We start from the raw sequence: 12,315 nt of genomic DNA, 5'->3' as shown, positions 1-12,315 counted from the left end.
TATATTTTTTCTCAATTGTTTTTATGCTTTTTTGAACATTTTATTTACTTTTAAAGGACATGTCCGTTTTTTGTATGGGCGCTGGTTTTATGTTTCGAATAAATTCCAACCAACCTCAAACTTATTGAATAATAATGTGCCAAAAATTAGTAACTTGGAGTCATTAAATAATAATTTTAGACCCTTCATTGATAAGAAAAATAAGAAAGAAAAGTCATGGCTGAGTAATTCATACAAATAATTTCACGATTCGTCAAAAGATATAACTACCTGTTTTTTTTTTTTACATAAGTAAGTGTTATTATTATCATTTACGGATATAAAGGGAAAAATTTAAAAAAAAAAAATATGAAAAAAAAAATATTTGCAGTAAGTAATTATTTTCAGAGATAACTAAACAAGATTTTTGATTACTTAACTTTTTTCGGGATGCCTTCCAAATGTAATAACGTTTATATTTGCAGAGTTCATTTTAAGTGTAAAATTTAAAGTAAATAATTTTTTTTAAATCTCACAATCAAATCTTTCAAATAAAATGATTTATTTCAATAGGCTCGTTTTGTGAACCAGTCCATGAGGCCCACGCACATATCGCTACGATATATAATTATCAAAAGTTAAAATCGAATATAGTAGATAATATATTTGCAACACCAATAAATAATGAGATACACATGTAAAATGAAATTTCGTAGAAAGTCTATGTAAATAAAACACATTTTTTGTTACTTCAGTGATATGATTTAATTGTATTCATTACAAGTTTGATACGCTCAGCAGGCAGGTTGAGTAGAGTGTGCGCTCTGGATCGGTTGGCGATGAAGCTCTCATCCGCATCCTAGTGTATACATCGAGGGACAGTGGTTCTCTGTAATACAATTAAATTATATATTAATTACTAAAATCTATTATTCTAATAATATTTTAACGTAATGACTACAGTGCCAAAATAATAAAATTTATATGGGAGCAGAACGCCAGTGCGGTCGACACAAAATACGTGGGTCAAGTACGAAATAATCCAAATTAAGTAAAAAAATCAGCTCTGTTTTCCATAATTGCACACATTTTATTGAGATAAAAATCCCAAATTTGCATTAAATCGGATTGTAATTCTACTTTAATTCAGTGCTACATATTATGTAGTTGTAAAAGAAACAATAATAACAGAAACCTCTGGGTTAAACTGGGTGGGACTTAAACGTCTATAAGCGGATCTTACAAACGCGCCGACATAGTTAATTACTCTAGTAAGAAATCATATTACCACTACTTAAAATCTTTAAACTCGTCTAAATTCAATAAACAATGGACGCCGCTTTCCGATAAAGGCGTCGACATGGAACCGGGGTTAACAAAAACATAAAAAATGTCGTCCTCTAACAAAGACCCTTTTATGTGAAATCTTTACACTTTTAAACTGCACATGTGCAGCAATAAAAATGTTGGCTATGCAATATTACTGTAATAAAAACAAATTATCGCCTATCCATAAATTATTTATACTCGTCTATATTTTTGGCATTAAATAAAAATTATTAATAAAGGAGATAGAATTTCGGGCGTCTTCTTCTTTAAATTGGAAATTTCCTCCTTATTTCTTAAATAAGGAGGATTGAAATTGGAAATTTCCTCCTTATTTCTTATTTTTTAAGTTATCGAAGAACCTCTTTATCCTCTTAATAACAATTGTATTTTTTAAGTGCCAATGAACACTAAAGATTATTTTTCTAGACGCATGTTATCCAAATCGAATGAGCTATCACTCATATTTTTGGATCTTTCTAATACATAAATTGACACCTTTATGAGCTTATTGACTGGACTAAAAGGCTTACCGGCCTGTCTTAATATATTCCCAACATTAAATTAGAGTTTACTATTAAAAGTTGACGGTAAAAGTTACGCTTAATGCTACTGCTGTTTCAATATCGAAAACTCTGAATTTTTAACTGAGATCAAGAAAAGATAGGTAACACCTATAAGTATAGTGAGTATACCCGTCGAAGTAGTTTATTTTTGCATTGAGTACTTTTAAGTTTTCCAATTATATTTCTTTTCAATATATTGACATTTGATTATTCGTAAAGCAACTTAAATAACATACTACATAGATTACTACAAGTATGATCAATAGCACTATGTTAATTTTTTTGGCAAAAAAACACACAATGACTAATGATATTTGACCCTACGATAGATAGGATAACTTAAGGATTAATATAAAATATAATAAGTAGCATATTGAAGTCTGTTTTACACAATTAAAGGAATAAGTATTCATAAAAACTCAATAATATTATAATTATATTTAAAAGAGCTTAAAAGGTGGTCTATGTTGGCTTTAAATATAATTAATTATGATGACCAATAATTAAAAAAGCCATAAACCGCGATTTTCTCAAAACTGCAAAATTTTAATTATTAGTTCTCTGCCCTGACGATATTTTTCCCACGCATATTAACGTCCACTAGTTAAAATTAATATTAAAATATTATATAGTATAGTATGACTGATTTACTTACTGTAATATTTAATTCCCGGAATATATAATCCATGGTGCAGTAGTCACATGACGGGTCGGCGACTAAGTAATTAAGAGTCCAGTAAACGAACATAAGTCTACGTAGTGGCAAGATATCGGTGTCCGTAAACGAAAAAATAATTGTGAGCAAAATACTACTGGTACTCAATAGTTGCGTGCGCGTCGTCAATCAGTAAAATACAACTAAAGTAAACAATAATAGTTATCTGCTGTTCCTTTCGCACATCTCCAAAACTGTCGTAATTGGTGAAATATGAGACAGGGGCGTGTCTAAATATCTCGGGACATTAGACCGGTCAAGCAAAATGTGTTTGGAAGTGTACTAGCACCAACTTGTCCGATTGTACCTCCATTCTCACCTCCATTTCTACCTCCATTCTCCATGACTGCCTCGGTGGCGTAGTTGTATTGCATGTCCGGTACAATAGCGCTCTGAGGTCCTAGGTTCGAATCCCGGGTCGGGCAAATTGATATTTGGGTTTTTCTGCTCAGTATCAGCCCGGAGTCTGGAATTTGTGCCCGATATAGCGATAGGCTCGCCCCCTATCACATCATGGGACGGAACATACTTGGCGAAAAGTGGGTGCCCTAGTTGCGCCTCTGCATACCCCTTCGGGGATAAAATGCGTGATGTTATGTATGTATGAATTCTCACTTATTATTTCCAGAAGCCGACGTTTCTAATTTAGGGCATCATTCAATATAGATCATTATCAAAATTCTATTTGATATTCAGAAGTTCCTCTCTGCATCTTCGGTGCTCGATCATATACTAATGTATATAAAGCGAAACCATTGCGAAATCCGGAGTTATATAAACAACAAATAAAAATATGATGACTAGATATACTCTCTTTGTAACTTAAAATAAAAATCATTCACTCACCAAAAAATTCCACATGTGTCCGCCGTTTTGTATGGTATCCGGAGCGTTCTGAAATCTGAATTCAGAAACGGAAAAACGTATGTATAAGCTCGGCTCTCATTACTATTTACTACCAGTGTTGCCAGAAGGTTACATTTCTTACATTTTTCGTTACTTTTGACCCCCTCGCGTAACATGTAAGTAATTTTTATATAAGGCAATTTTCGTAACTTTTGAGAACAACGAGATTTGTAATACAATTTTTTTATTGTAAACGTAAAGTAAAGTAAAGTTTACGAACGCATTTCTATTCAACGCATCCAAATTGAACGCACCTAAAACTGGCGGGTCTAAAAAGTATTTCATTCCATATCACACTTAGAGATGGCTCGCCATGACAAAATGGAACGTAACTCGGATATATTAAAACTTGATTTTGCTTGAGTGTGCGCGGCGGCACATTTCCTACTTCGCGAGTCCCCGCGGTTTTGTAGCTACAGAAATTCTTGCCCAAAAACGCGTAAATTAAAAAAAAAACAATAATGTAACTTTTGCAGCAAAAATGTAACATTTTAGGAAACGAAACGTAACTTACGACCAATGCTTACGACTCAAGGGCCCTGGCAACACTGTTTACTACTGCTGTCTGCTACCTGCAAGTAAATGTCAGAGTTCCGATTACGTATTTTGTAATATTTTGTTGTGTGATTGTTTATTGTATTACTTAATACTTATTTTTTTTTGTGTTTTTGGGGATAAAATATGCAGCATGTTTTAATTCAAATAGTTAATATTTCAATTATAAGTTTATTTACTGTACCTGTAATGTACGTACGACAGAAAACTTCATGATGGAAAACATAACCGAAAAATTATTTCAATATTTTGGACATCGCAAGTTTAAGAGTGATCTTCAGGAACAAGCTATTAGAGCAATTTCTAGAAGTAAGTACATTTATAAATGTTTCTTTGGAAGTGATAGCGAACCAGAATTAAAAATAGCTTCGCAGCAAAGTATTTTTATGGCTGCATCTTTAGATAACATTTCACCAGGATTATAGAACAAAACATAGTTAGTATTGAACCTCTCACATTGTATTACTGTCGCCATTCGACAATGCAAGTATTAGAACTAATAAAAATATTTTTGTCTTCAGAAATATTAACACTAAATAGTTAACAAGAGAAAATATCTATGAAGGTGTTTAATTTACAGAATGAATAAGAGTCCAATTGCATTATTAATGAATAATAAAAGTATTACTGGGTATTGATGATTAGCTAATGAAATAAAGCTCTGAAATTTTATCATCATACAAAAAAACAACTTAATTTTTGAAAAAGTTAGCCAACAAAAACAGAGTACAAAAAGTATTGTTTATATTTTTTTTTCTGTGGAAATTAAGCCAGCATTTATTGTTTTTGTTAATATTATAATCCAAGCTATTGTTTTAATTTTAAATAGTCCTATTAAATGGAATAGCATATTATAATACTGCAATAGCTGAATAATTTTTTAAAATAAAATAATATGCACAAAATTGTTTAACATGATTTTTATTAATTTGATCAAACATATTCTGTCCTCTGAGAATGTTTCAAACAGATGCAACCTGTAACTCAATGTAGTTTTGTTTTTATGTTTGTGATTGATCAAGAGAAAAATGTGACAGTCACGTGTTAGTCTTTTAACCAAGCCAAATAAAACAACACACAGTTGTATTATGTTTTTTTTGCAACATTATACTACAATCAAACTGAACTTCTTTGATTGTCATTTATTATTACTCTTATGTTTTATTAATACTACAGAGATTTACAACATTATCTTTGAATCGTAATCATATCCCCTTTTGAATAATATATAGAATATAATAAATATAGTTAAATAGTAAAGCAATAAAGTGATTTTTGAAAATCTATTACTAAAGCAATAATTTTAATCATGATCTGTATTTTTACTTTCTGTGCAGGAATCCATGATGTATTTGTATCAATGCCCACTGGGTCGGGGAAATCCCTATGCTTTCAATTACCAGCAATGTTGCAGGATAACAAGGTGGCTATTGTATTCTCACCATTACTTGCACTCATAAAAGATCAGATAGATCATTTAACCAAACTTAAAATCAATGCTGAGTCAATAAACTCTAAAATGACAACTAAAGACAGAGAGAGAGTTTTAAATGATTTGAGAAGCATGAAACCAAATACAAAATTTTTGTATGTCACACCAGAGCAAGCTGCAACAGGAACTTTCAAGTCTCTTATAGAACATCTAGTCAAGTATAAAAAAGTTTCCTATATTGTTGTTGATGAGGCGCATTGCGTTAGTGAGTGGGGTCATGACTTTCGTCCAGATTATATTAAACTGGGTGATTTAAGAGAAAAATACAAAATGATTCCTTGGGTAGCCCTTACTGCAACAGCTAGTGTGGAAGTAGTAAAAGACATATTAGAAAACCTTAAATTGTTGAAACCAGTGGCACAATATAAAACGCCAAGTTTTAGAAAAAACTTATTTTATGATGTCATTTACCAAAATGTTGTAGAAGACGAAATAGGTCACCTTTATGAATTTCTTAAGAAAAGTTTAAAGGAAGATGAAAATGTTAAGCCCGTAAGTCAAATATCCTTATTTTATTGCCTCACATTGCCCACTATTCAAAACTATAAATTCTGCAATGTAAAGCCTTTAACGAACCTCTAATTTTCTGATAATCCTATTATCCTTAATATGGATTTTATAAAACCACAAGTTTAATGTTTCAGAAAGACAAAAATGCTGTTATTGTTTATTGTCGCACAAGAGATCAGACAGAGCATTTGGCTAATGTCCTCACAAAGAGGGGGTTGAAATCAGCTGCTTATCATGGAGGTACTTAGTGTCGTTTCACATAACTATACAATTGTATTTTTAGGATTTCCCAAACAATACATAGAAAAATAAATTAATGTAATAAATTAAAGTGCATGAATTAATCATATTAAATAATCATCATAATCATATTAAATTTTTACACATTTCACCTATTCAATTTGGATGATTCTATGACACTGTAAACAATGGTCATAACACCTTTGGTTGATCAGGTTTGAAGACATCAGAACGTATATCGGTGCAGGAGGGTTGGTCGCGGGGTGAGTACCCATGCGTGTGCGCAACAATATCGTTCGGAATGGGAGTGGACAAGGCGAGCGTGCGCGCCGTCGCTCATTGGGGCATCGCACAAAACGTCGCTGCTTACTATCAGGTTCATAAATTAAATTAATCGTCGAAAGTATATCAAAACACAATTAAAAAAGGTACCCAACCAATTATCACACAGGTACACCTAGCTTCTTTATTATTGTGGATTGCTTATTGCCATTAATTTCCAGCTTATATTGTACAATCTTGCTGATTTACAAAAGAGATTAATTTATTATTGAATATTTAATAAATACAGAATATAATTATTTGAACATAATGAGAGATGGTTAATGGATGGTTAAGCGGCGATAGCCTAGTTGGGTGTGGAACGGACTGCCGAGACGAATGTCCGCAGGTTCAAATCCCAAGGGCATACACCTCTGACTTTTCTAAAAAATCATGTGTGTATTCTTTGTGAATTTATCGTTCGCTTTAACGGTGAAGGAAAACATCGTGCGGAAACCGGCACATCTGAGAAGTTCTCTATAGGAATTTCGAAGGTGTGTGAAGTCTACCAATCCGCACTAGGCCAGCGTGGTGGACTAAGGCCTAATCCCTCTCAGTAGTAGAGGAGGCCCGTGCAGTGCTCAGCAGTGGGCAAATATAATACAGGGCTGATATTATATATTATTATTATTAATGAGAGATGGTTGTATTTAAGGAATCTGGTAGAGCGGGGCGAGACGGTAAGCTGGCGTTTTGTCGCATCTACTACTGCCATAGTGAAAGAAATGCGGTTGACTTTCTTTTGAAAACTGAAATAGCGAGATCACGCACGCCTGAGCAAAAACAACGGTGTAAAAATGCATACAAAAGCTTTGAAATAATGGTGAAATACTGCGAAGATGTGAAGTAAGTTATAGTAATATAGATAAGTATATGAAAGTAGTGCAAGATTTTTGCACTATAGCTTTCCATCATTTTCCAGATTTCTTGCTTTCTTTGACAAGCTACGATATATGCTTTTTTGTTTATTTATCACTGTAGGTTCTATCAGTAAAATATTTTTAATATATTCACTTGGTACTGTAAAGTAACTACATATTATTATGTTATACTTATAAACACATTACGCTCCTCATATGTGTGTTCACGTCAATAAATGCTATCAACCCGTCACTAATGATGAGTGGTATATTAGGGGCCATCTATAAAATATATCACACATTAAGAATGTGGGAGGGGCGTCAACGAAGTATGAAATTATTTACCAAGAGATCGAGGATTATAAGTGTAGTGACGGTAATGTTAAATGTAAAGTATTAAAACATTAAAAGTAAAAAAAAGGCTATTTCGTTTTGTTGCTCATCAGCATTATCATTATTTCTGGGTTACATCTTTTCGGAGAACAGGTGTAACCGCACGAACGCACGCACGCACGCACGGACGCACAAACGCACCCACGCACATACACGCTTATACTGAGCAGTAATACCAAATATAAATGAAGGTATATGGTACAGATGTCGCCACCGCACGTTCGCGACGTACTTCGGCGAGGAGCCGCCGGTGTGCGCGCGGCGCTGCGACGCGTGCGCCGACGAGCGCGCCGCGCGCCGCGCGCTGGAGCAGCACCTGCGCCGCGCCTCCGCGCCGCACGCACACGTCGCGCAGCCCGCCACGCCCGCCGACTACGCCGACCTCTACGGCGAGGGCCGATACGGACAGATAAGGTTCATCTCTCTTTTATATTATACTGGAAACCGGCTATGACTATTTAGTCGATAACGTCTGCCCAACTACATATATAACGGCTATGGGATATAGCGTCCAGATTAGGTGGACCCTTCAATGTTGCTGTAACCAGTGTTTAAAGTATTACCAGCTTCCCGCCCCTCACTGATGCGGATTTGCGGCTACGACCATGCCGTCTGCATCATGCCTTCCGTCTCTAGTGCCTAATGGTCGCCATTAGATTTGGTTTACATTAGATGGTAGTGTAGTTGGTAAAATTATAATGTGATACAAAACTGAATTCATAAGCTTTAAAATACACAAGTTACGCAATAAAGGAATAGTGTATAATATCATTATTGCGAATACCGCCGAGTAGCATATTGTATGATGTTAACATGGCATGGATTAATACATTTTATAAGCCTGCAAGGGTAATCAAGATCTTAAAATGAAAAATATAATATACTCAGATATAAAATCAACGATAATTCAAAAACTGCATATGTAATCATTAATATTAAAAACAGGGATACAGAATCATATTATGGTGGCGACAGCAGTGGTTCGGATGGCGAAAATAATAAATGTCGTGTCGCAGAAGAGACCAAATCACTTATCATGAAAGAGTTTGCAAATAGGAAGAAAAGCATTGAAGGCAAAAGGCATCACCAAGTCGACGCAGAGTCAGCCAAGCATTCGAAATGCAAAGCAGCTGACTGCACTGGAAACAAGGTAATTTTTTATTATTCATACCATACCTACTTCCTATTTATCATAATTGGCAAATATTGGTTGACAGATGAGCAATAATTATAAGATACAGCGCTTATGAGTTCATAGACCTATAAGGCAGACGAGACTGTTGCCTGTTATCTGTTATTATACTCTTTTTAACGAAAATTACTTAAATTTAGAACGGTTAATTTTATATGGAGAAAAAGTTCAAAATAAAAATAATAATCCACTAAAAATAAATTAATAAAAAAAATCACTACACACAATATGTGTTAGACACATAAATACATTCTTTTGTTTTTGGTTAGTATATAGTCGAACAAAGAAGACAAATATTATTTGTTTATAGTCTTACAGTATGTCAAACGTAAAAATAATGTCAGACATCTAATATATTGAAAGAAAACGTTGTGCCCCTTTTTAAGCACATTGCGCGCATGGAGAAGTGTTAGTTAAGTATGTGTATGCCGGTGGGATGTACGGATGCGTTTGGTGCCGATCTCGCCGCTGCCATCAAGTGCGCGGTTTTATTTTAAACAAGTTTTTGCAATCTTGTCCCAGGTGAACGGATTGACAGTGCCCATCCGGGAAAGTTATCTGTCGTTATTAACAACCGCCCTTAAAGAAAACCTTGCAAATACGAAAGACGTGGACAAGACAATAAAACCGCTATCAAACTACGATGTCGAACAATGTGCTATAGGCATAGAATATGAAGCATTTTCCAATAGCACTGTTGTTAGCTTATACAGGCGAGCGTTGTCACGATTGGTGAGTTTTTGTTTGTAAAATTAAATGACGAAGCATGCCGCTTGTTTTCTTTTCCAATGCATAGTAGTTGCACTAGTGTCAATACTAGAATCAGAACACAATAGTGCTTTTACAATACTTTCTTGGTGGCAAGAAAAGACAATAGTAGACTCTGGTAAGACGGAGTGAGGTGAATAATATATTTTCATATTTATAATGTAGTTTTTTGTAGATAACAACAATAAAAGCTTGCAACGATACCATTTGCTCGCAACTTAAATCATTCGAACCTAAAAAACGCGGTACGCTTGGCGAATTCATTAAAGAATATGAAGGTAATAAACAACAAGTAGGATTTGTAAAAGCATCGGAAATGGATGTTGGTAAGTAATATTTTACGTTGTGCAAAATAATAATAAAATATTTATTGTGTTAAAACACTGTTTAATTTATGTTGTTTTAGGAAATGTTGATCATTCACGGGACACCAAACAACTGTCTAAAGCAGATAAGGAAACAAAACGAAAAGCTAATTCATTTAAGCGAGACCCGTTAACGCAGACTAAACTTCAGGGATTTTTCAACAAAGCTTCACATGAACTCAAAAATAATTCCAATGAAAGTGACAATGATGACACGCTGATATTTAAGGAGATGAATTCTAATGACAGCACACTTAAATTATATGATAATGTTAGTTCACAAAAGAATGTTGGTGAAAACAACTTAATATACAACATAAGTAATGATAAAGAGGCTAACATATCAGGTAACAGTAAATCGGATGACGAACCCAAGACGTTAGTTATAAATATAACTCTTCAAGGGGTGTCAAGTACGAAGAAAGAAGATAAAGTAACAGTGGCTACTGACACTAAAACAAATCCTGTTAAAACAGTCGAAGATAATTTGAAATCACCTGAAAAACCAAAGTCAACCTCAAAAAAGAAGCTTAAAGCTTTATTTGGAGAGTCATCGGATAGTGACAATGATTGCAAAAAATCAAAGGAATCGAAAAAAAGTAACAGCAAAAAACATAAGCATAAAAAGAGAGAGACAACAGATTGCATGGATCGAAAGCATGGTAGTAAGGAAATTAAAAAAGAAACATCGAAAAGTCCTAGGCTAAAACCAGTAACAGCACACTCTATCCAATTGTTAGACAGTGATTCAGACAGGGAATTAGTGATTGATGAAAAATTTGAATCTTCTGAAAAAGATAAAATACCCAAAACATCTGAAGAACACGATCAAAATCATAACAACAAAAAGGAAAACATAGATGACACTGTCATTATAAACAATAAAAATGAGGCTGATAGTTTAGAAGATGTTTTATCTGACGATATAGAAGAAGCAGACTTAGACAAAGCACATAAATTAAGCAGAGAAGCTGAAGAGGTGCTTCAAAAACTCAAACAATTTTCAGAACAGCCTCCAGAGCCTATCATAGAAAAAGCAACAAACATTAAAACATCCCCAGTTACGGACAGAACAAAAGAGAACCAAGCAAAAGAACCCGAATCACATCACCGTAAACGTAAATTAAGTTTAAGCAAAAGTGACGAACATGCAAAACACGAGAAAAAAATTAAATTAGAACCAACAGTTAAAAAATCTGAAAAGGTAGATGTTGCAAGTCTAGTTGTCAAATTGCTGATGCCATATTATAAGAAAAAGAAAATCAGTAGTCGCGACCTTTTTAAAGTTACCGCCAGGCACATTGTCCATCAGCTCTTAGCTATACAAGTAACTGGTAAGTAAAATAGCATAGCACAATAATGTCGAAGTATTATACAATATGCTCATTCATTACCACAGAAACTTTTTTTTTCAGAAGAGGCGGCTATCAACTTATTGTTAAAGAAAACATTTAGTAGAGATATAAAAATAAAGAAAGAAAGTGATTTACCTATTAAGCTGAACTTGAGTAAAGTTGTATAGTATAGTATAGTATACACATATTATATTTTACTGTTACGGAGGTAGAAACTCGCGCTATTTATACTCAATTAACGCATTATCATTTCAACTTAAACAGTTAAATACATTATATGTAATATAAATTATTATTGTCTGTTTTTTCCCAGTGGTTCAAGAAATATTTTAATAAATAATTACATGAGAAATTTGTATAGATTTCTTTTATTCCCGATCCACTCAAAGTATCTATACTATTATATAAAGCTGAAGAGTTTGTTTGTTTGTTTGTTTGAACGCGCTAATCTCAGGAACTACCAGTCCAAATTGAAAAATTATTTTTGCGTTGGATAGCCCTTTGTTCGTGGAGTGCTATAAGCTATATATCATCACGCTATACCCAATAGGAGCGGAGCAGTAATAGCTAATCTCAGGAACTACCTGTCCAAACTGAAAAAATCTTTTTGCGTTGGATAGCCCGTTGTTCGTGGAGTGCTATAGGCTATATATCATCACGCTATACCCAATAGGAGCGGAGCAGTAATGGCTAATCTCAGGAACTACCGGTCCAAACTGAAAAAATATTTTTGCGTTGGATAGCTCTTTATTCGTGTAGTGTTATAGGCTAT

The 12,315-nt window shown here is 34.0% G+C and overlaps 1 protein-coding gene across 2 annotated transcripts; it reads left to right on the top strand.

Annotated features, from left to right (window-relative positions):
* The first annotated feature begins 4,036 nt into the window (after nucleotides 1-4,036).
* On the top strand, nucleotides 4,037-11,899 carry LOC115446664 (ATP-dependent DNA helicase Q5). 2 transcript variants are annotated; one of them, XM_030173418.2, is made up of 11 exons: nucleotides 4,037-4,356; nucleotides 5,385-6,031; nucleotides 6,184-6,289; nucleotides 6,505-6,665; nucleotides 7,266-7,456; nucleotides 8,068-8,277; nucleotides 8,809-9,013; nucleotides 9,578-9,787; nucleotides 9,999-10,149; nucleotides 10,230-11,522; nucleotides 11,607-11,899. In XM_030173418.2, exons 1-11 carry the CDS (start codon nucleotides 4,260-4,262, stop codon nucleotides 11,708-11,710), a joined length of 3,375 nt encoding a protein of 1,124 aa, XP_030029278.1. In that variant the 5' UTR covers nucleotides 4,037-4,259; the 3' UTR covers nucleotides 11,711-11,899. The 2 variants fall into 2 exon arrangements, with proteins under 2 accessions (XP_030029278.1, XP_030029277.1); XM_030173417.2 differs by having other exon boundaries at nucleotides 4,038-4,356; nucleotides 11,604-11,899.
* The last annotated feature ends 416 nt before the right edge of the window (nucleotides 11,900-12,315 follow it).

Source organism: Manduca sexta, chromosome 24 (genome assembly GCF_014839805.1).
Source record: "Manduca sexta isolate Smith_Timp_Sample1 chromosome 24, JHU_Msex_v1.0, whole genome shotgun sequence".
Classification (NCBI taxonomy): Eukaryota; Metazoa; Arthropoda; class Insecta; order Lepidoptera; family Sphingidae; genus Manduca; species Manduca sexta.
Note: the sequence above shows the minus strand (reverse complement) of the source record. Positions and strands in the feature narration are given on the sequence as shown.

Excerpts from the sequence above, each read along its gene's own strand:
- LOC115446664 (XM_030173417.2), top strand. The coding sequence starts at position 4,260 with ATGATGGAAAACATAACCGAAAAATTATTTCAATATTTTGGACATCGC. Across the intron at positions 9,788-9,998 it reads GGCGAGCGTTGTCACGATTG|ATAACAACAATAAAAGCTTG; the intron begins GTGAGTTTTTGT and ends AGTTTTTTGTAG. Across the intron at positions 11,523-11,603 it reads CTTAGCTATACAAGTAACTG|AAGAGGCGGCTATCAACTTA; the intron begins GTAAGTAAAATA and ends TTTTTTTTTCAG.